We start from the raw sequence: 20,895 nt of genomic DNA, 5'->3' as shown, positions 1-20,895 counted from the left end.
TTTTTTCAACTATTATATACTTCACCTTTTACCCTTTTTTCTTTACCTTTTTTTTGTGTGCGTGCGAGTGTGTGTGGAATAAATATTTCGTTTCGTTCAAGAACGCCGCACCATCATCATGGGCATGGTTGCCGCACGGTTTGATTGTGAGAAGAAAAAGATCGTGTTGCAGCAATAAAAATCTAGCCAGTCTCTCATTCCTAAATTTTTTTTCAAACTCGTTTGTTACGAATATGCTGATTCTTCGAGGCTTCGGAACGCCGTCGGGGGCAGGATCAGTTTCTTCGAGCTGCCACTTTGTTTAATCTTTAATTCCGCGCCATTTGCGATAAAAGGCGCAAAAAGACACGCCCGTCTCCAAGAGTTGTTAGCATTTTGCTTTGATTTTTCTCCAAGACGTCTGGTATTCCCTTGTATGAATTCTTAACCGGTTGAAATTAGCGAATTAAAGACGGGATGAGACGGGCAGACCGGCAGACGTGGGGCGGCGAAAGGGGGTGATAAAAATGTTGAGTAGAACAAATAATTCAGAGGGGGTTAAAAAATGGCCAGTTTTTTTTCATTATTCTCTGCTTTTCCGTATATTATATGGGCGCGCATTTCATGTCCACGAGTCTTCCACTCGCTTGCATACACTAATTTAACAGGAGTAGGTGGTTAATTTTTATTCATGCTCGGGCGGAACGGCAATTTTTCTCAGTATTAAGTGGGCTTTAAAATTGTCCGGTCAATTTCACCCGCGAGACGTGAGACGTTTTTTAAGTATCCGGTTATAGGTGGAATGAAAATTAGAAGCGAAAAACCGTGGAACCCATGATTTTTGAATAATTCAAAATAAAACTTGCAATTTTGCTGTACGAAGTTCAATACGCGAATTTGTTAAGTATAGAATAATTTTTTCCATATCCCGTAGAAATAGATTTTGTCTAAGAAAAAAAAAAAAAGAAAGAATATTCCCAATTCACATAACATCAAGGATCGGTGCTTGTAAGTTCGTTAAAATAAAAAATGAAACAAAATAATGCAAATAAGAAATAAAAATATACCGTTAAATATACGATACAATCGGCACAGCGAAACTCAAAATCAAAAACAACGAAAAATATGGATGAATAAATAGAAATGTCAGTGTATCCGATAAATTTTAGGAGGAACTATCGGTGACATTTTCGTTGGGCGCATACCGAGTTGCCTGCATCGGGCTTATGGTAGGTACAACGCGGTGTCCTCGCCGAGTATTTAGGTCCACCAAGGCCCGCCCTGTGTATGAAGCTCGTGTTTCAGGGGAGTGCGTGGTTCGGCTGCATTATTGAGCGATCGGGTAATCGAAAAATTGGCGGGCTTTTTCCGGGATCCAGGTGGTGGGAGAAACGGCACGAGGATTGGTCGCCCGGTCCAGCGCCCCTTCTAAAGAGGGGTTAACTACCCGAATATATATTTGTCTAGTACTCGCTATTGACCGGCTATCAATATTTCCCCCAATATTGTACGTATATACTAATGCTTTTGCAAATTTCGTTAAATAAATTACCCGTTATGATGCCGATGGGAACTTGGCTCCTCCCCGCATGCAGGTTCAAATTATTACTAATTATTATCGGAACTTCATCCTCACGTTGCTGGGCTCGTCATATCACGAGCTTATCCAGCACGTGCGTCACGTTGAAGAAGAATATATTCAACTTTATCGTAGGTTCAATCCACGCATAGTTTTGATTTCGATCAGCTATTTGAAAGGTTTGAACATCCCGTCGCTAATCAGGTCTGATCGTCGTAGTTCGATCGTAGTTTTTCTACACGAGAATTGCGATCGATAACTTGAATGGGAAATATTTTCAATCGTATACAAAGAAGAAAAGACACTTGTATGCATACATCAGTTACGCATACACATATACGTATGTATACACGACCTGACTGTGAATAAAGCACGGAAATGATGCGCCCACGTACTTGGAGTGAAACAGTAGTGGTGGCTGGGTTATTAATGTAAGGGGTTGTGCGTTCAACGGCAGTTATTCGGTGTTCTCTAGCTCTCTCGCGGTTGCTACAAGGGAGGGTCGAAATCAATGCGAGCCTTTCTTTTATCGCGACTCGGCGAAGCCCGAAACTTAGGGAAGCAGTTGGCCACGTTGTGGATAAGAAGTCAGAGAGCAGAGCGGTGATTTCCCAGTTTTTGTTTACTCGTCTAATGCAGATACCTCAATCCCTCCCTTCTACCACCGCGTTCACATCAATTCCTGCAATTAAATTGCTCGCATTCCATGCTCCGTCGCCTGATTACAATATCTCTCTTTCTCTCTCTCTCTTTCTCTCTTTCCTACTACGCACACGTACCTATACCATTAGATTTGACCCTTAAGTAAATTTCAATCTGAGCAAATGAGATTTTTCCTTAAGGGCTGCGGAGCTGAGCCTGCCACGCTGACCAGCGATCGGCTGATTCGAGCTACGGGGCACATAATACCTTCCGAATGACTACGCTCATCTTTTAATGAAATTCTTTCTCCCAAGCTACAACGGCCAAGGGCGGACCCGGACCCGTGGCTCTCGAGGCCAACCGCGTTTTCGAGTTTGCATTCAGCCTCATCTGCGCTGCTCGAAACAACAACAACAACAACAACAACAACAATTGTAAAAATTAAAAGGACTCCACTTACTGGACCCAACGCAGGAGCTGATTAGAAAGACGTTTACCGAACACGGGGAAGGCGACGAAATATTGTCGAAATCAAAGAGATAACGGAAATAGTAAAAACAGGGAGAAAATAACGTGACGAAAGGTTCGTTGAATTCTCCGACTCACCGGTATGAAGTCTGGTGTGCTGCTGGACGTGGCTCAGCTGCTTAAACCTGCGATCGCAGTAGCTGCACTTGTACGGTTTTTCTCCGGTGTGAACCCTGATGTGTTGGACGAGCTGGTGGTTGCTCGAGAAGGACTTAAGACACTGCTGACACTGGTGCGGTTTGACCTCGCCGCCGCCGATCATCCCTCCTGGGCCAACCAGCCCTGCTAGACCTCCGCCGACTCCTCCACCCGGACGACCGGCCAGGCCGCCACCCATGTCTCTGGCGTGCATCTGCATCACGCCTTTGTGCGTGATGAACTGCGAGAAGAACTGCCAGGGTTAGTTGGTATGCTGTGCTCTGCGCCGAGTAGCACGGATTGGCAATTCGCGGGGTTGTCTTGGGTATTTTATATTTTCAGGGGGTACGAATTGCCAATCGATTCCTTAATCTCGGCTTGCAGATTAAATTACACGACATTTCGACATACTATTCGTGACATTCATACGGTTGGACAAAATCGTTGGATGGATGAATAAGAGGAGGAAATAAATTATCATGCTACAATTCTGGCTTCTGTGCAACGTTAAAGGTTGAATTTCAAAATGCGATTCATGTGTACACGACATAGAAAATAAACATACATATACTACGTATAATAATATAACGTCGTTAAAGGTTCTTGGCCGGGGAAATATGGACGGGAAGTGAGGGAATCGAATAGTGCTTCTCCCTGTGAAATTAGTATTTTCATTTTCGTCGTCGGTGTTTGGGGTATTTTTTTTTTCTTTCTTTCTTTTTTTATTTCTTTCAATTTTTACCTCGACTAGAGGGTATAAATTCTTTCGGGTAAATTACGCGCGTATCGTTTCCCAGAGTGAGCTTCTAGTCTAGAAGAAGTAGGTAGAATATAAAGAACCCTATGATTAGGGGAATTCGGCAGTGGGTTAGTTAACCTGAACAGGTGTTGCGCGGGTGGATTCCTCGGGAAAAGGGTTGAGATCTTTGGGAGCGGGCCGCATACAGTCTGGTCGGAAAGTATTCGAAAAGGGGATTTGATCAGGAGGCGATGGAGGTGAGAGATTGTTTTGTAAACAAGAAGGTTTGATCGCGATGGTTGGGAACGAGGTCGCGAAATTTGGCGTAAACGTCGGAGAAAAAATTCGCGGTAATATCTACCGCGCGATATTTAGTTTCAAAAGTACGGAGAGGAAAAGAAAAGACGAGGTGAGATGAGATGAGAGGAGAGGAGAGGAGAGACGAGACGAGACGAGTGGAATTAAAAGAAAGGGGTTGCAAGTGCGAAGGCGATTTTATTAAAATATGTTAAAACTGTAATTAAAATCGAAAAATCTCCTAAGAAGTTTTAAGAATCTTATGGCCCCCGCGCGCGACTGTCTTGTCCAAAAGAAGTAGAAGAAGACGAAGAAGAGGCGACGGAATTGAAATTGTCTTCGAGGGATTGGTTCTCAAGTTTCTCGCTATGCCGAGACGGGATTGACGTACTTTTGTTTTTTGAACGACCAATCAACGTTGAGAATCACTGTCCCTTAATCCTCGTGAGAGAAGCACGGCGCTACTTGACGATTTTCTACTCCTTCTTTTCCGTTTTCCGTTTTCTTTTTATTTTTTCTTCATATTACCTACCGACTCTTGAATTTTTTTCACTCCCTCTGTTCTTTCCCCAAAGGCTCGTCACCCCTTTTCTCTCATCCATTCCCTCGATCTGTAGTACAACGCCGTCCCTTACACTTGTATAAATATATATTTTTGCCCCGTCTACTTGACCATTTTCAGATTTTCTTACGAAAGATTGTAATTTGTTCGCGGAGAATTTTTCACTCGTTTCTTTATACCCGCAACTTGTACCAACGCTTTTAGTAACAGACTTTTACGATGATTAACTATGGACGGAGCGCCAAGTGAAGCGAAAACCCGAGTCTTTGGGGGAGGGAGAGGGGGTGTAGTGACAAACGATTTGACGCTCCTGCTAAAGTTAAGTTACGGATTTTTAATGACGATCCCACGGCGACTCGCTCGTTATGCCAGGACGATTGTCTTTTATCTCGAGTGCCTCTTCTTGCATATTGGACAATTTTTAATCCCACCGTTTCCCCCCCTTCTTATATACATACTTCTTTTTCCATCGCCGCATTTTCATTCGGCAAAGGCTTGAGAGAAGTTGACGAAAGAAAAAGAAAAAGAGAAAGAAAATGAAAAAGATTCCACGCATTCTTTACCGTTTGTACCTGCAGTCACCCCTCGAACATTAGTCAGCGACCTCGAGGAGTTCGTAGCTCATCCCGCACGTGCAATTACGTGTACGTACAGAACCAAGATGGTTATCCTCGCTCTTTATCAGATAAAAGAATACACGACGTGTGTGACGTGCGTCGTGTGTAGACAGATATAATAACATAATGTAAGCTATACGAATCCGAGAATTGATAAACGCGGGAAGGTCGGCAGGGTTGTGCGATGAGATGAGATAGGCTCCATGGCAGACGACCGCAGATGTTTTCTGATACGCGTCGGTTAAAAATCACGTACAATTTTCCTGAATCCGCAACCGGTCGTCTGTTAATTAATCAAATTTTTATCTCCGGGAAGACGTAAAATTGCCATTGCGTGCGGTTCGCGGTTGGCTTAGGTACCTAGGTACGAGGGAAAAATCTTCATCCATCTTTTTCCTTTCGTTTTTTGCCCTCTCCTTCTTTCTTTATTTTGCCTGATTTATCACCGTGACAAAAAAGAAAATGGAAAGAGTTGCTTGCTTCCTCGCGCGCACCGAGCAGCGGCTTAATGTCTTTAATAATGGAAAAATATATCAACAGACTGAGCAGGCTATTTCCTAAAAAGCAGTAGCGTCTGTCTGTTCGTCGCTAATGCACTCAGACCAGTTCGTTATTTCATTTTATTTCGTTTTTTTTTTTTTTTATTTCAATCTTAATTTCCAAGAAACTTCGCATCGAGGCTTCATGTCGAACAAACGTGTTCCCCTGAATCATGCCGCACACAATACGAGAAACATTCACATCACCTGCACCTGCGGTATGTTGTACCATTGTGAAGGAACCGTTTCCAGAGAAGATTCCGTCAGTATCACGCCTCGTGAGAATACACAATATTTGCCCCAAGGGACTTGTGTCACTTCACTTTGACAAATTGGTCAAATATATGCAGACTTCAGTCACTGTTCTGTAATTATTTATCGCATAATCTGATGTATTCGATAGCATTTTCAGAAGAAAAAAAATATCAATCACGTATAAATCTCGGATTAAAATCAGCGGAGAGATTTAAAAATATCGGAAAAAATCTGCCACTTTTTGAAAGAAATTACTATCAAGAAAAATAATTATTAAAATTTCGTCTCTTCGAATTGCAAAAGTTTGCATATTCCGCGAGGCCTTGGAGGTTCTAAAAACTTGTAAGATAAGATTTTGCTAAGACATTGATTCTGAAAATTATCCAACGGACAGGAAGCTATTAAACAATTTCCTCCCAAGGCTAACTTATCACTATCAAATATGATATAAATGTATACATAAATAAATAAAGTTTGTCGCCAAATGTATATTATAATGGGACCAGCAACTCTGTGTATTATTCCAAATTTGTGAAACTCAATTCGTTCTCGTCCCCCCAGCTTATTGAATTGAAATTTCTCGAAGCAGCATCTGATCTCGATTTGGGCAACCCTTTCAAGCGTCTCCCTCGCTCATCTCTCTCTCTCTCTCTCTCTCTCTCTCTCTCGCTTGGATGTTCTTTCTTTGATTCAGCTCGTCGATCTATAACATCGTTGCCCTTGGCACTGATGCCCTAATAAAAATTCGGTCCCTTTAACCCCCAGCCCAGTGTTTCTGATGCGTAGCGTCGCCGGCGACGAAGATCGTTAGCGTTCCACTTCTGTGTGTGTACGGTATAGTATACAAGGTATAACCCTTTATATTTAGTAGTGGCGTAACCGCGTCACGCCGTGGCGAGGGGGCTACTTTATATTATACCTACGTATGGAGGAACATCGCCTCGGATACACCACGGGGAACACAAAAGCAAAGGTCTCACCTGCTGCCCATATGCCCTATTCCCAACCCCGGACATCGAGCTCCTTCCTTCCTTCCTTCCTTCCACCCACGCATGTATCGCCGCATCGCGGTGTACAACGCATATGCTTCCAAAGCTGCACTACCTATCCATCCACCTTCCCACTTTATGCAACGGCGTAATTTTGAACGGCCGATTACAAAGGTACCGAGAGAGTGAGAGAAAGAGAGAGAGAGAGAGAGAAAAGAGTTTCTTGTAATTGTTCGACTTGACTCCATGCAGTTGATTCACTCAACGATATATCTCGGACTTGCCTTGAATGCATTTCCGGTTCTCTACCGGGTTATATATCACGTATACCTACGCAGAGGTAAAAGGTATAGTATACTGCAGGTACTTGATATACCCGGTAAGCAACAGGCGTTCCGAGCACTTTGGGAAAGGTGTAGCGGGAAGGGTTCAAATCGAGTTTTTTTACTCAGGTTATTTGGAGAACCGACCATCCTGCGTCGTTTTTTTTTCTAATTCCTATTAAATACATTGATCCTTTCGGTTAGGGATTGGAAACTAATCGTCGAAGGACCGATGGTTATTTGCCGTATAAGACAATGGAAGGATAAGATTGAAACAGAATTCATGTCGTGCTCTGGTAAAATTCGTTCTTTGATCCGATATCTGTTACCAATCTCTTACGCAATTAGCTCAAGTTTCTTTATGTAATAATGATTTATGAAAAAAAAAGGTTCTTAAAATGACAAAATATTCGTGCAACTTCAATTCATTTACTCTTCTTCCATATCGCGATGAAAATCATAAACCTTCGTGCAGTGCTGAAAATTCTGCGACCGTGGTTGGAGATAATTTGAAATATTTTATTTCCCCGTAAAAAATGAACACGTAAATAAATGAAAAACAGAATGAAAAATATTGAGCATCGCTCGTTTAAAACGAACAATGATTACCTGGGGCGCCACCAAATGGTGGTGTGAATGCTGATACGGCGGTGGAACGTGGGGGTGATTTTGGTGGCCAGGGTGGGCCGAGGGGGGATGGGAATGAGGATTGGGATGGGAATGAGGGTGAGGGTGGGGGTGGTGTTGAGGAGGGGAGGGGGGTCGCCAGGCACCCTGGGGCGGAGGGGGTGGCCCGTGGTTTTCGCTCAAACTATACATTCTCATCAAACTTGAATTCCACGCGTGTTTTCACCAGGGTTCATGTCAATCCGTTCGACGATAATTACCATCGAATAGAAAAAAATAAACGATAAACTGTCACGAACATCTTTTCCGTTTATAATTATCTTCGTTGTTTTTTTGTTTTTTTTTTTCTTTTATTACGGTGATAAATTATCGATCAAATATTTGAAGAACGAGCAAAAATATCCAACCGAGTTGGCGCAGTTTTTTTACTCTTAATTCGTGTATCCATATTCGAAAATGTATCCAAAGTTCCAGAGATGGAAAACGTCGGCGCAACTCTACGTTACGTAAGCATTGTGGATGTGGATCGGTGCACTCGCGAACAAAGTCCTCGATCCGCAAATAGAATGACAGAGTTTATTATAATCAAGAGCGATATTATTTAAGTTACAGTCAATTCTACGACGTGTGCGCGCTGTTTGAATTGTCCGTTTGGTGAAAAGTTGCGATAAAGACCCGTCCGCATGTGTGTGAGGAGGGCACGTGCCAGCCGTAGGCGGTTTTGCAATAATTATCGCGATCGTAACGTAAGAAAGGATTTTTCGGTAACGTTATCGCGGCGTACCGAGATTTTTCAACTTTGGAACAGAGGGGAAAAAAAAAACAACAAACAAACAAAGAATTGGAGTTGGAGAAAAAAGTTGAAAAAGTTTTGAAAAAACGAGTAGACGGTCAGCGAGAAAAAAATATCTTTTTTTCGATTTTTTCAAAACGCGATCGCGGCTTGGCACAGGATCGTGTATAAGTGCAACGACGTCCGCCGAGTGGCGTCGCGAACTAACGGGACGATTTCTTGTGTCGAGTGACTAAAATTAAAAACGGACGAATAGAGATAACGTCATGCGCGAAAAAATCGCTAGGGAGATATCGATTGAAATAACACACGATGCAACATCCCATAGCCAATCGAACGGCACCGATAAACCGGCTGGACCAATGCCGAGCTTTCTTTGATGTGCTATATAACCCCGGTACTTCAGAGCCACCGAGTTGCAGGAAGTTACACCAGATTTTACTAGCAGCCGTCTTGAGTTGATCTCGTTTTTTCGTTTTTTTTTTTTTTTTTTTTTTTTTTCTTACTTCTGTTTTTCTACCACCACAAAAAGTGGCCAGACACTAATAAGAATTACAGATTTCCTCAGTCGGACGGTTATCGAACACATTTTAAAGCATTGGGATGTCGGTAGAAATTTGAAAATAGGAGTGAAGAGAAAATTCGGAAAAACGAAGTGAACGAATTCGAAAAGTATATTTGAAAATACGTCGAATCGATTGGAAGAAATGTGAGAAAAATGGGGCGGAGTTTGTTCCATGGTCTTGTTCTTTATGCATCATGGCCGCTGCTCGTCTTATCTGTGACGTCATTGCAAATAAATCGCAGATAGGAGAGATCTGCCTAGCTTAGAACTTGGCCGCATGCACATACGGCGAGCAATCAGTTTTTTTTTTCCTCCCCCCTTCGTTGCATTGATCAACGAACCGAGGTTATATTATGCAAAATAAATAAATAAGCGACAGATTCAATATACGCATGGATAAAAGAATATTACGAATAATGTGAAGAACATAATTATCAGGGACAATCAAGAACAGTAAAATAAAATCTTTTCATTCGGTAATAGAAAAAACTAAGTTCTTTGACTGCAGAATTTGTGTAATTTATTTTTTCTTTATTTTTCATTATTATTTTTCTTTTTTCTTTTGTCTACTCAGTGTACTCCGCCATGTTAATTAATCTAAGGCCAAGAAAACGAAACGAGTTCTAGTCTTGTTATTAATTTACCAAATTTCGATTAGAATCGGATTTACCGAAGAACAGTGATCGAGTGGATAAACATGGAGGGAATGAGACGTGTTATATCCTCCGTGTGCACACATGAGTGAAACTGACCACAGACAACGTGCGGAGGATCCAACTCGAGTATGAGAAAAGAAAAAGTAAAAGATAGACGATGTAAAAGAATGAAGAAGAAACGAACGGAGGAGAAAAATAATATAAAGAAAAACGTATGGCAAGTAGTGTTGGCGTCAGCGTCGGTGGCGGACGAAGAAAATAACGAAAGAAACAAGTAAGAAAGTGAGAGAGAGAGAGAGAGAGAGAGAGAGAGAGAGAAAGAAAATAACGAGGAGGGGCGAAGGGAGGACAAAAATAAAAGTACGACAGGCCTTGGCTGCTGCTGCAGTTGCAGTTGCAGTTGCAGTTGTCGGCCACGTTGCCAAGTCTGGTTATATGTTTATCATTTTGCAAAACTTTATACATAAATGAATATCCGATAATGCAGATTGAGCATTTGCAGGAGGTGGTATTGTAGTTAATGAACGGCGAAGGAAAGCGAAAATTGTTAAAATCCATCCACCCCCGTTCCCAGATTCACCAAACCGCAAACAATGAGTTCTCTTCGACATTCGCGGCCTCGATATGTAGGTGAGAAATCCACCTCGAGGTAAAGAAATGAAATTAAGTTGCTTTCAATTGCATTCGGATCGTCCCGTCGCTCCGCGTCGCTCTCAAGTTGCGGAAGGTTTTGCCGCGACTCGCCACAGACTCGTTTCTGAGTCACCGCAGTAGGTACGTGACTCTCTCGCTTTCGCACTTAAACGACCATCAATTGTTTTCATCGATAGTGGGCCGGGGGAAATCGGATTCGCAAGTAGGTAAGGCGAAGGAGAGAAAAAATGAATGAAAAAAATCCACATCCGGAATGTATATCCATTCATCCGTCGTCAGACGTTACTCCGATAATGTCTACAAATAGTGGTAAAAAGAGGAAAGAATGAAAGAAGAAAAAACAAAACAAAAAAAAAAAGAAAAATTATTCTAAAAGTAAAGTCCGCATAGTTGCATAAATGAAAAAGTAAGTAAGTAATCATTGCTGGCGAATAGAATAGATCGATAAATAGCTAAACGAGTAAACTGGTTCGTAATACAAACGCGCGCGGAATGCTGGAAGGAAAAGTCATTAACCCAGTACAACTCGATGTGCACTTGTTAGGTGTGTCGTATCCGTGTAGGTACATACATGCTGACGCGAATCTGTTTGAGTGGGATCTCAACACCCACAAGATCTAGCCGATCGTTGTTCTCTTCGTCCGTTTAACGTGACTTGCCAGCTGAATTTTGGATTAGAATTAATTTTCAAAGTCAAAATCGGTACATTCAAAACTAAAACTGTTTCGGAATAAATTCAGATTCCGTACACGCGTGAAATTACATCGCCGTTAAATCGCTTGTTTTTTTTCTCAAATATTTGAAAATTGACGGTCTTGAAGTGATTACGAACGTTCCTTTTCAGTAAATTTTTATGCTTGCTCCACTGTCAATGAATGATTATTTCAAACCCGAGATTCTCGAGTAAATGATCGATACACACGTGGACTTTATTCAAATAATTTCTTTCCAACTGTTTGCGAATAAAAATCTGTTCAATTTCTAACATAAACGAAACTCGACTTTTCATCAAGAAATCGATTCCTGCATTCGTATTCCTGTCGAAATCAATCTCGCATTAATTACGATCAGAGCTCAAGACTCTGGCTGCCTTTGCCTGTACACGCAGGTATAAGTTTCTACCTGGGGAAATGGGATATTTATGAGCAAATGCATTCGCGATGCACTCACACTCACAGACTCGCGTTTCTTCGCAGTGTCACAACAGACGCCTGTGGCAGTAACCTTGCATACGTCACGGTATTATTTATCATATCAAACGTATGATAACGGACAACACTGGGATAGGTGCAAGGTAGGTACTCGGCTGCATGGATCCACCGACCCGCGTTAAGTATATCCCGCCTCGACAAGGTTAGACAATACGGACGGGTTTGTCGGTGGTCAGTCCTGCGGTACAGTCTGCTAAAAATTCGCCATCACCCCGATTTACCCAGCATCGATATCAGAACGCGTGTTGAAAAATTCACTCTGATTTTTATGATGATTTTAGCAAAGTGAATTTTCTTCAGATTTTGGAGGATTTGTTTTTGGCTAATGAGGAAGAATTTTTATAGATTATTTGCGATAAGTGTGATAATGGTGATGATGTTCTAATCGGAAATAAATTACCGGTGACATCGATCATCTTATTTTTCTTCTCCTAGTTCATCGTCGAATGAATATTCATGAGGGAAAAGAAACGAGGCGAGTTTGAAATCGCGCGGGTTACCTCGGGCCATGCGGACCAGAGGGACGTATCTTGTCGGGGTCTACGACCGCGTGGCAAATAAACGCCCATGACTGAAACTGCTAAACGGTACGGTTCTGATATTGAAATTGAACTTAGTAGGGTGCACGCGTTTACGCGACGATAAACGGCGCGGATTGCGGTTAAAGAAAATTACGATTCGAAGGTCCTCCGCATCGGTTTTCCCCCCCTTTCTTCGGGAAATCATTTCCTCGGTTTAATTCTCACTTAAAACCAATTCGAGAATATCGAATACGTACCTAAGGTACCCTGACCAGACCCAACGTCCAGAAACGCGCGAATTAACGGATTCTCGTAATTCGTTGTTTTTCTTGTTTATTGTTTTTTTTTTTCAGAAGACGAAGATTACGTCGCAAAATATATTAGCACTAATTGCGTGACATTGTTGATACAGATTGACGATAAAGAAAATGGAAAAGATAGGAGATGAAAAATAACGGGCAAGCAAATTACGCCGACCGCGCAGCACTTCTTCTCGTACACTATGCGAAGTTTAATTTATTTTAATGACATCCAACGTGACTTGGGCTGAGGGAATGCAGCGGGCGTGCAGTGGTAGAGGTCAGGTTCACCAACCGCTGGGAGCTAACCGAAGGAGAACAAGAAAAAATAAAATAAAATAAAAAATGGAAAGAAATAAATAACTATGAACAAAAAAGAGAGAAAGAAAGCAAAACGATCAAGAGCAAATGAGACCGATCGATTTACTTTCGTAATCCGCGAAAGCTTTCATAATACTACCAGTTTAGAGACTATTTTAAAAATACCTCAGCAGAATCATGATTAATCATCCAAAACTCGCATACCGTAGGTGTTATAAATTATCGCTAATAAAAGTTCATCTCGCCGAGCCGATGAAGAACCTTACAGACCGGCAAGAGTGCTGCACCTATAGAGAAATGTTGCGGTAGGATGCTGCTGCCCGCTGCATCTTGCATATGTTTTATGTCAGCCTGCAATTGCGCTGTTGCCACGATTCCCCTCAGCATGTCTCGTTTTCTCGTACTTCGTAGGTGTACAAGGCATATTATACGCGAGCGCCGGGCTTGTTTAATGCACATCCATCCGTATGATCAGCGCACCCTTCCCTCCCTCCTCTGCCCTTTCATCCCGTTGCATTTCGCAAGCTTTTGACCAAGTCTACAAGAAACGCAGCAAGACGATCGGTGAGTTATTGACCCTCAAAAAAGAAGGAAAGAAACTTCTATACCTAAGGTGAAACCGATCGGCACGGAATCGCCGAGTAATCGGTCAAAAAATTGACAAGAAAAGAAAATTAAAAATTGCTCCCCCGAGAATTCGCGATCCAGAGGTTTATAAGAAAGCTTGCAAGGACCACGGCTGCCTGTATGTGTAAGTAGGTAGGTAGGAACGTCGTGTACCTACTTCGACAGCAGGCATGCGGAGTGAGAAAGAGAGAGGCGGAGGATGAAGATAGATGCAGAAACGGAGAGACGGGTCTACCAAGTGCAGCATGCTGCAGTTTTAAGCGGCGTCTTCGTTTCGGTAGCAGCGTTCTTGCGCCAGTTTGGGATAGGTCGGGGTACTTTTATATTTAACCGGCCTCGCCTCTTAACTCGCTTTGCGCTTTTTCGCGAAACTTTTTTTTTCCCATCTCAATCCGGCTCTCTACAAATTCTACTTTTTTCTCCATCTATCCGCGTATACCCTTGAATCAGCGGCACCCGAAACGTTACATGTAAAACCTGTACACGCGGTATTGTCGCAATTATTTTGCTATGAAAACTAAAGTATGCAAATCTAGCGATAAGATCCCCGAAGTGCGGGATGATCTCAAAAATTGGAAAATTGTTAACGCCATGTCATTTATACCGTGCCGGATACTGATATAACTTATATCACTTATGAATCGGATGTCCCTACGTGGAAAAAACGCGATTTCGAGGACGACAAGCATTATCAATAAACACATTGACGTAAGGCCGATTGATAACTGTCAAGTGCCCCGCGTCGCAGGACCAATTTGAATTGTGACAGATTAATTCTAAGTCCTCTAATTGTTTGCTTGATAAAAACTGCATTGAAGTATTGAAAACGCGATAAAATTCATTTCAGTGCTGAGTGTTGATTACTACTGAAGAATACAAGCGATTTATTATAGGTTAACTAATAATAGGGTTGAATCTTTGTTATGAGTACAAATTGTTAATATTGTTATGTTATTTTTTGATTTCTCATCTATCGTGAAGTAATTCTTACCTTATGTATACGGAAATAGTTCGAAGCGTTTATTGATCACAGTATTTATGTAAATATATGTAAGTATATTATTTATACTATACGTTAGGTTGAAAAAATCACAAAATATGGCACACTGTTGAGGTCCATTGTCCGACACTTGAGAGACTAACTTTTCTTTTATTTTTATCTTATTTTATTTATTTTGAATTTGATTGTTTATTCAATTTCTTCTGTTTCGTATTTTTATTCGTTTGTTTTAATCGAAATACACTTTTGACAGAATCTATAGACGCGCGATCGTGACTATTGGCAACGTGGTAGACCAAGAAGTTGACGAAATGAAAGAAAAAAAAAAAATAAAAATAATTTTCTTCATACGACAAAACGTGAAAAAGTTCGTTAATATGTCAAGGCAAAAATACTTGTACTCTGGTGAGTAATACCATATCTACATCACGTGACTTTGATGGTGATGATAATAATGATGATGACGATGATGATGACGATGACGACAACGACAGTGATATAGAGGAAATTCTACGAGCAGCAATGTAAAACCATCTTGTAATTGTTCAATTGTAACTTATATACATGATAATACAATCAGAGATGAGAAGAAAAAAGTAAACTATTATTTTCTCTCCAATCGCAATGCAAAAGATGTTTTTTTTCAAATATGTACCTTACAGGAATCTGTCATCAAGCCGTGCGGTAAGTCAAGTGTGGATGGAAAGTCTTTGAATTTTTTTTTTTTTTTTTGCAAAATTTTTTTTTTTTTTCAATACAAATGAAATAAAGAAATTGTCGATAAAAAATCAGTGCAAAGTATTTGAAGATCAGGTAGAGAAAAAACTGTCAAGTATTCTCTGGGAAAATGTGTAAAATATTTAATTTTTAATTTTAATTTTTTTATTTTACAACATTTAGTTAATTATCTGTTTAAATATTTTTCTTTAATAATCGGTCAAATGTTTTTCCCCTCTTTGAAGAGGTGTGAATAAATTGAAAACGAGGGGGACGAAAAAAGAAGAATATAACTTGTATGCGCGAAAAGTGAACGTTTTTTTGCAATTAGTTAATCCTTTCTACCGCGGAATAGAGAATTTTACGTATCGAAGGATGAAAATTTTTGAAATGTGAATAAAAAAGTGAAAACGGTCGTGACAATAAAAAACTGCCCGGCGTCTTCTGCCGCGCGGTACGATCGGTCTCTCTTCTATACGTGATTCTCGAGCGGCGAATTTTTAAGCGCGTAAACTTTTGAGTCGAAAGACGAATGCGTAAACGCGTGTTATAGTAGAAGTTAGGTTGCGGCGGCTGCGTGCGCAACTTCTGTTAAGAGTCTTTCTGTATAAAATGCTCGGCCCCGGAGAATTGCCTTGTGCCTTGTGTACCGAGTCTGGGCTCTGTGCAGCCGCGTCCTCGATCCTCATTGGCCGAGGATCACGGGGTGGGGGATCTGGCGCGAAGGTCTGAAGGTAGACGGCTGAGAGAAGAGATGGGAAACTTGAGGAGAGGAGGGGGTCCAGGATGATGGAAGGTTGAGGTTGTCGGAGGTTAAGGAGCCCGCGTCGCGACGCCCGTTGAGATACAGCTCGGCTCGCGCGTCGAGGAGTCTGCTCTCGTCGTTCTTCTTCAAGAATTTCAAGCCATTCCTCCCTTCCACCCTCCTCGAAACTCGGTTTTCGAACGAATCGAAGGGAGCGAAATCGGAAAATTGAGATTTCGAATATGATACTCGAGTGCACGTTCCTTCGCTATTCTTCGACAGCGCTGTATCCTTGACCCACGTTTCAAACCCGATCGGTGACTAATAATAAGTTCGCAACAGAGGAGAAGAGGGAAGAGAAGGGAAGAAAAGCGCGCGAAAATCGAAGCAACGCTGACATCATATTTGCGCGGGAAAATTTTCTAACCTCTTATTACGCGCACATGGGTAGAAAGTATAAGCTTAAAATTTTCTCTCACATTACTCGCGTCTGCTGTATATAATACTTGAGCATAATTTAATTTAAGAGATTTTTCCAAGTAGGTACGTCGATTTAAGATAAAAGTAATTACGATTTCGTAGATATAGTGATCCGAGAATTTTAGATATGAACAAAAAAATTGAAAGAAATGAACATGACTTTTCATTTTTTGTTTCTATAAATATAAAATCTGTATCTTATCAATGAATCTCGAAATGAGTTTGCGCGAGTAAGGGTTGAAAGTAAATGAAAACCTTAACTGAAGGAAAAGGAAAAGAAACAGTGTCGGCGAAAAAGAACGCATAGAAATTGAAAAAAACGGGGACACGCGTCGTCGGCGTAAAAATAATTACGTCTGGCGGTGCAACGAATGCATCGAGGATAAAGAACTGCACGCGTATATAGGCTTCACATCGCAGCGGTCAGTCTCCTCCGATTGGTTATTTTTATCATTCTTCTATCTCTCTCTCTCTTTCTCCTTCGCCCCCGTCGTCACGATGTCTGTCTCCCTCGGTCCCCCCGTAGGAGCTCTCTTTTTATACCCCCCACCGCCGATCGAGTGCAGCAATTTTCTCTTATTTTTACGCATGCTGCCACACGTTCCGTGACCCAGATTCGGAATCAGCTTTATTTTTTCCCTCCTCCCTCCCCTCCAACCCTCTCCTCACCAACAGAGAGAAAAAGAGAGAGAATTCTTTTTATCTCATCGTCGTCGTCGTCGTCGTCGTCGTCGTCGTCAGGGTCTCTCACCTCCTTCTCGCACAGCCGTCGTCCTTCGCTGTCGGCGCCCCGACCTACGACTACGTCGAAGAGGAGGCGGCGAATCGCCCGCGAAATCAGCCCGGACGTCGGGAGGCTCGTAAGGAGCATAATCGCGGACCGTCGACGCGGTGCTGCGCGGAGGGCCGCAACGGCCATGCGCGTCTCACGAGGGAGGCCAGAGGCGATACGGTGCACATCAGCCCCTCTACCTCCCCCCGCACCCCGCGCCCCGCACCCTCCCCCCCTCTCATTCTTTTTGCAAGGACCGAGGCAAAACTCGGCAGTTTTGCTCTTCGATTTTCAAACTTATATTTAGAAGGGCAACGATCTTTTAGCCGGCTCGGAGGCTGCGGCTGCCGCACCATGGCGACCTGCAGCCCCGGCCCACCGAGGTTCCGCCGATCAGACTGCAACGAGGAAACTAATGTTTTAGTCTAAGAATCTATTCCGCTTTGAGAATATTCGAAGAACGAGGAAAATAGGCCAAGCGGTTGTCAAACGGCGGTAGGGAGGAAACGCGGGAAGATAAAAAAATATGCCGAAATCGGTAGGAGCGAGTCACGGTAATAGCAACGATTTCCAAAACGCGTCTAATTCGATAGATTCGTGGCTTGCGTCAAGGTTCATGTACGTCGTCGCATCAAGTTCGGCTTACAGCATGTAGAATTGCAATCTTATCGCGTATATAGGCGGAGGAGTGCAGTGTGCCGGACGCGGGCGACGCTCTGGGACGCGGCAGAGTCAACGAACGATAAAAAAAAGGAAGGAAAAAAATAGAAATACAGAGAAAGAGAGAGAGAGAGGTGAAATGAAATAAAGAAGTGCACCATCACCATCGCGATCCACACATCCAGCGACCGACTGCAGGCTCGCACAAAGAATTATATGCACCCGGATTGGCGGGGAAAGACGTAATATTGCAGGCGTGTGTGCGAGCAGCACGTAAGAAAGTATCTCGAGTGTTGGGGTAGGTCGTTGGGCGAAACCGGAGACGCCTCCATGCACGCGGGATCTTTTGCGGAAAAATAGTTGGCGAGTTTGCGCGCGGTGTGTGAGATGCCCGATTTGCGAGTCCTTTGACCCCGCGCGGCACGTGACCGAAAGTCGAAATCGGAAGCTCGCGAATTTTCAGACGGTTTAGATTAGAAAGAACATCGCGAACGCTGCAGGCACGTATTTATACATATGAGTACGCGTGTTACGTATTTATAGGCGGGTCCGGAAACCCTTGCGCTTGCTTGTTGCACTGCGCGTTCGATCGTTGCGGGTTATTATATCAGCGCATCCGTTATTAATATCCTGCATGATGCAAATGAGGATAGAAAAGAACAAAGAAATACTATAACTTTGATTGCGTAAGCTGCGCGTGCCTTGAACTTTAAAATATGTGAATTTCATGGGACGTAGGCAAATTCAGTATATTTTGCGAATATGCGAATCTTCGAAATCGAAAACACACGAATAGTCCTTTTAGCGTAAAAGTTTAGTCTCGTAACGGTTGATGATTCGAGAAATATGGTAAAATTAACTTACATTGATTAGAGAATGAAAGGTTTGGATTTCTGATTCGATTCCATTTCCGATTTCGAGATGATTTTTTGGAGTTTTATCAAATTAGCAATTATAACAGACTCTTGTGCCTTTTATTTTTGGGTTAATTAATACGAGAAACCTGAGTGAGTCTTTCGTCTAAGTAAGTCGGTGTACATCATGCAGAAATCATGAAATATTAATTATCAAGCCTGATATGTAGGTTAATTTAAGGGCAGCGTAACATTTGTTGAAAACAATTTAGCACGGTGGGTTGAGGAGGTTCGGATGGATGTTTTGAAGTGGAATACCCGGTGTTATTATGCACAATCATGCGATCCGAAAATCATAGAAAATTACTGAAAACCGAGTAAACGTCGGCCCGCATAGAAGGGGTTAAGAAATTATAATTTCGTTCGCAGGAATAAGGGTGTAACGGCCGAACGGCACGGAAAACGTTCCGATCTCATGCCTGTTCGGGGGGATGAAACAAAAGACGACGGTGCTAGGACCGTTATTTAAATTAGAGAACAAGAAGAATGAGAAGAAGAAGAAGAAAATCCTCGGCTAGAAAAAACTCTGTACGATGCAGCGAACGGCTACGTGAGAAGTATTATTATTCAGTCGGTGAGTATTGGGGTTGAGACAATAACCACGTATCCAATTTGCATCTGGAGAACGAGTCTACTGTGTCCTTAATTTTTTTCCTCCCCCCATTCCTTCCACTCTTTCCCGCTTATTCTTATCCCGAATTTTTTGCCTCCGGATTCCGAAACCTGTTTCCACACTCCGTGATCCGATTCCCTTCCGGGGCGAAGAACAACGGCTTGAGAAAAAGCATGCGAATCTCCGTCCTCCCTTCGTAGTCCTTTTTTAATTGCCGTGTGTCTAAACGGGATGGGTTAACGGCGGTTGGCGCACGCATTTTACGCACGGATATGCGTTCGCGTTTAAGCACCCTTATATCGGCGTTGTTTATACAACCATGTACCGGCTCACACTTGGATTAGAAAAAAATTGATTTGAATAGCTGAGGCTTTGGTAGCAGAAGGGTGGAACGCGTTGAGAGGTGGTGAAATAATTAAAATTTAATTTATAAAAAAGAGTCCCTCGATAGGCAAAAAACTGAGGCTATGTGAAAACGATGAAGGGGTTGAAACCATGAATGCGAAAAATGTTTGGATTGGGTCAAGTCGAGTTTTTTCTTCCCTTGTCATTTACCCTTTGTTTCTATTTCTCGTTCTATTTCCTTCGCTGTTCCCACGTTTTTTACGCCACACGATGCAGCCGCGAAACAGTTTCACCAACTACAGTGGCAGTGCGACCATTTTCTATCGATTGACGGTTTCCGATTGGACACGCTTTCGACGAAGCCCCTCCGTAAAATATCTTGAAAAATTGCTCGCCCGGAAGGAGGGTGCCAAATATTACGTTGCCACACCCGGAGGGTCGGTCTCAAATCGGCCCAAAGAATATATGTCACATCCTCGTTTCGGGAGGGAAATACAAGAATCTGACAGTTTGAAAGGCGGGGTGGCAGGGCGGAGAAACGGGGGTGGAAATGAAAATCAGTTTTTAAAACTGCGCGGAGAATGACGAAAAGAATCGTGAAACGTTAACGCATGGTGCTGGGACGAGAACGGGAGTTTAATTTAAGTAACGCAGAGATTGTAACTTCTCCATAAATTCTTCTTCGTCGGTATTTTTCCCATTTTCTAAAAAGTTTTCCAACCGCTATGGCTTTTAAGGGAGAGTAGAAGCCGGGCGGATACCTTCGGTAGGTACTCGAGTGTACATCCACTCGGCAAAGAATAAAAGTAAACCGCAAAAACAAAGAACCGCCTTGGCTACTTAACGAAACAAATTGTTGCTTCACGGAGAGGTGAATTTAAAAGTTTTCTTCGAGAAGTTACCGCGCGCCGCGCCGCTTCGTTTCTTTAACCATAACACAATTCCAGGCTCGTTAGACGTACTTTCTTTAAAACCCATGCAACCTTCCCGCCTGCATCATTCTTGTTTCAAGAAAAATCGAAGCGTCGTCTGAGCGACAAAATTTCGCTGGATTCCGCGCACGACTGACACTCTCGAGGTTCAATCAGTCCCGAATTTTCCCCCGGGCGCTATCATACGCATGATTTGATACCACGGTCAGCGAAAACGGTCGCTGGCTGAAATCTGGGCTGAAAATTAAGCCCGTTG

General features: G+C 42.6%; 1 protein-coding gene across 3 annotated transcripts in view; it reads right to left on the bottom strand.

The window, feature by feature from the left end:
- Positions 1–20,895, bottom strand: part of LOC124412159 (zinc finger protein 853-like) — a 51,935-nt gene that overhangs the window by 25,780 nt on the left and 5,260 nt on the right. For all 3 annotated transcript variants that reach the window (XM_046891824.1, XM_046891827.1, XM_046891825.1), the window contains exon 3: positions 2,807–3,119. In XM_046891824.1, coding sequence (XP_046747780.1) covers positions 2,807–3,119 — 313 coding nt within the window. The remainder of the gene's footprint in view (positions 1–2,806; positions 3,120–20,895) is intronic.

This window comes from Diprion similis, chromosome 11, assembly GCF_021155765.1.
Source record: "Diprion similis isolate iyDipSimi1 chromosome 11, iyDipSimi1.1, whole genome shotgun sequence".
NCBI classification, from domain to species: domain Eukaryota; kingdom Metazoa; phylum Arthropoda; class Insecta; order Hymenoptera; family Diprionidae; genus Diprion; species Diprion similis.
The sequence above is the reverse complement of the archived record's forward strand: the minus strand, read 5'-3'. Positions and strand labels throughout refer to the sequence as shown.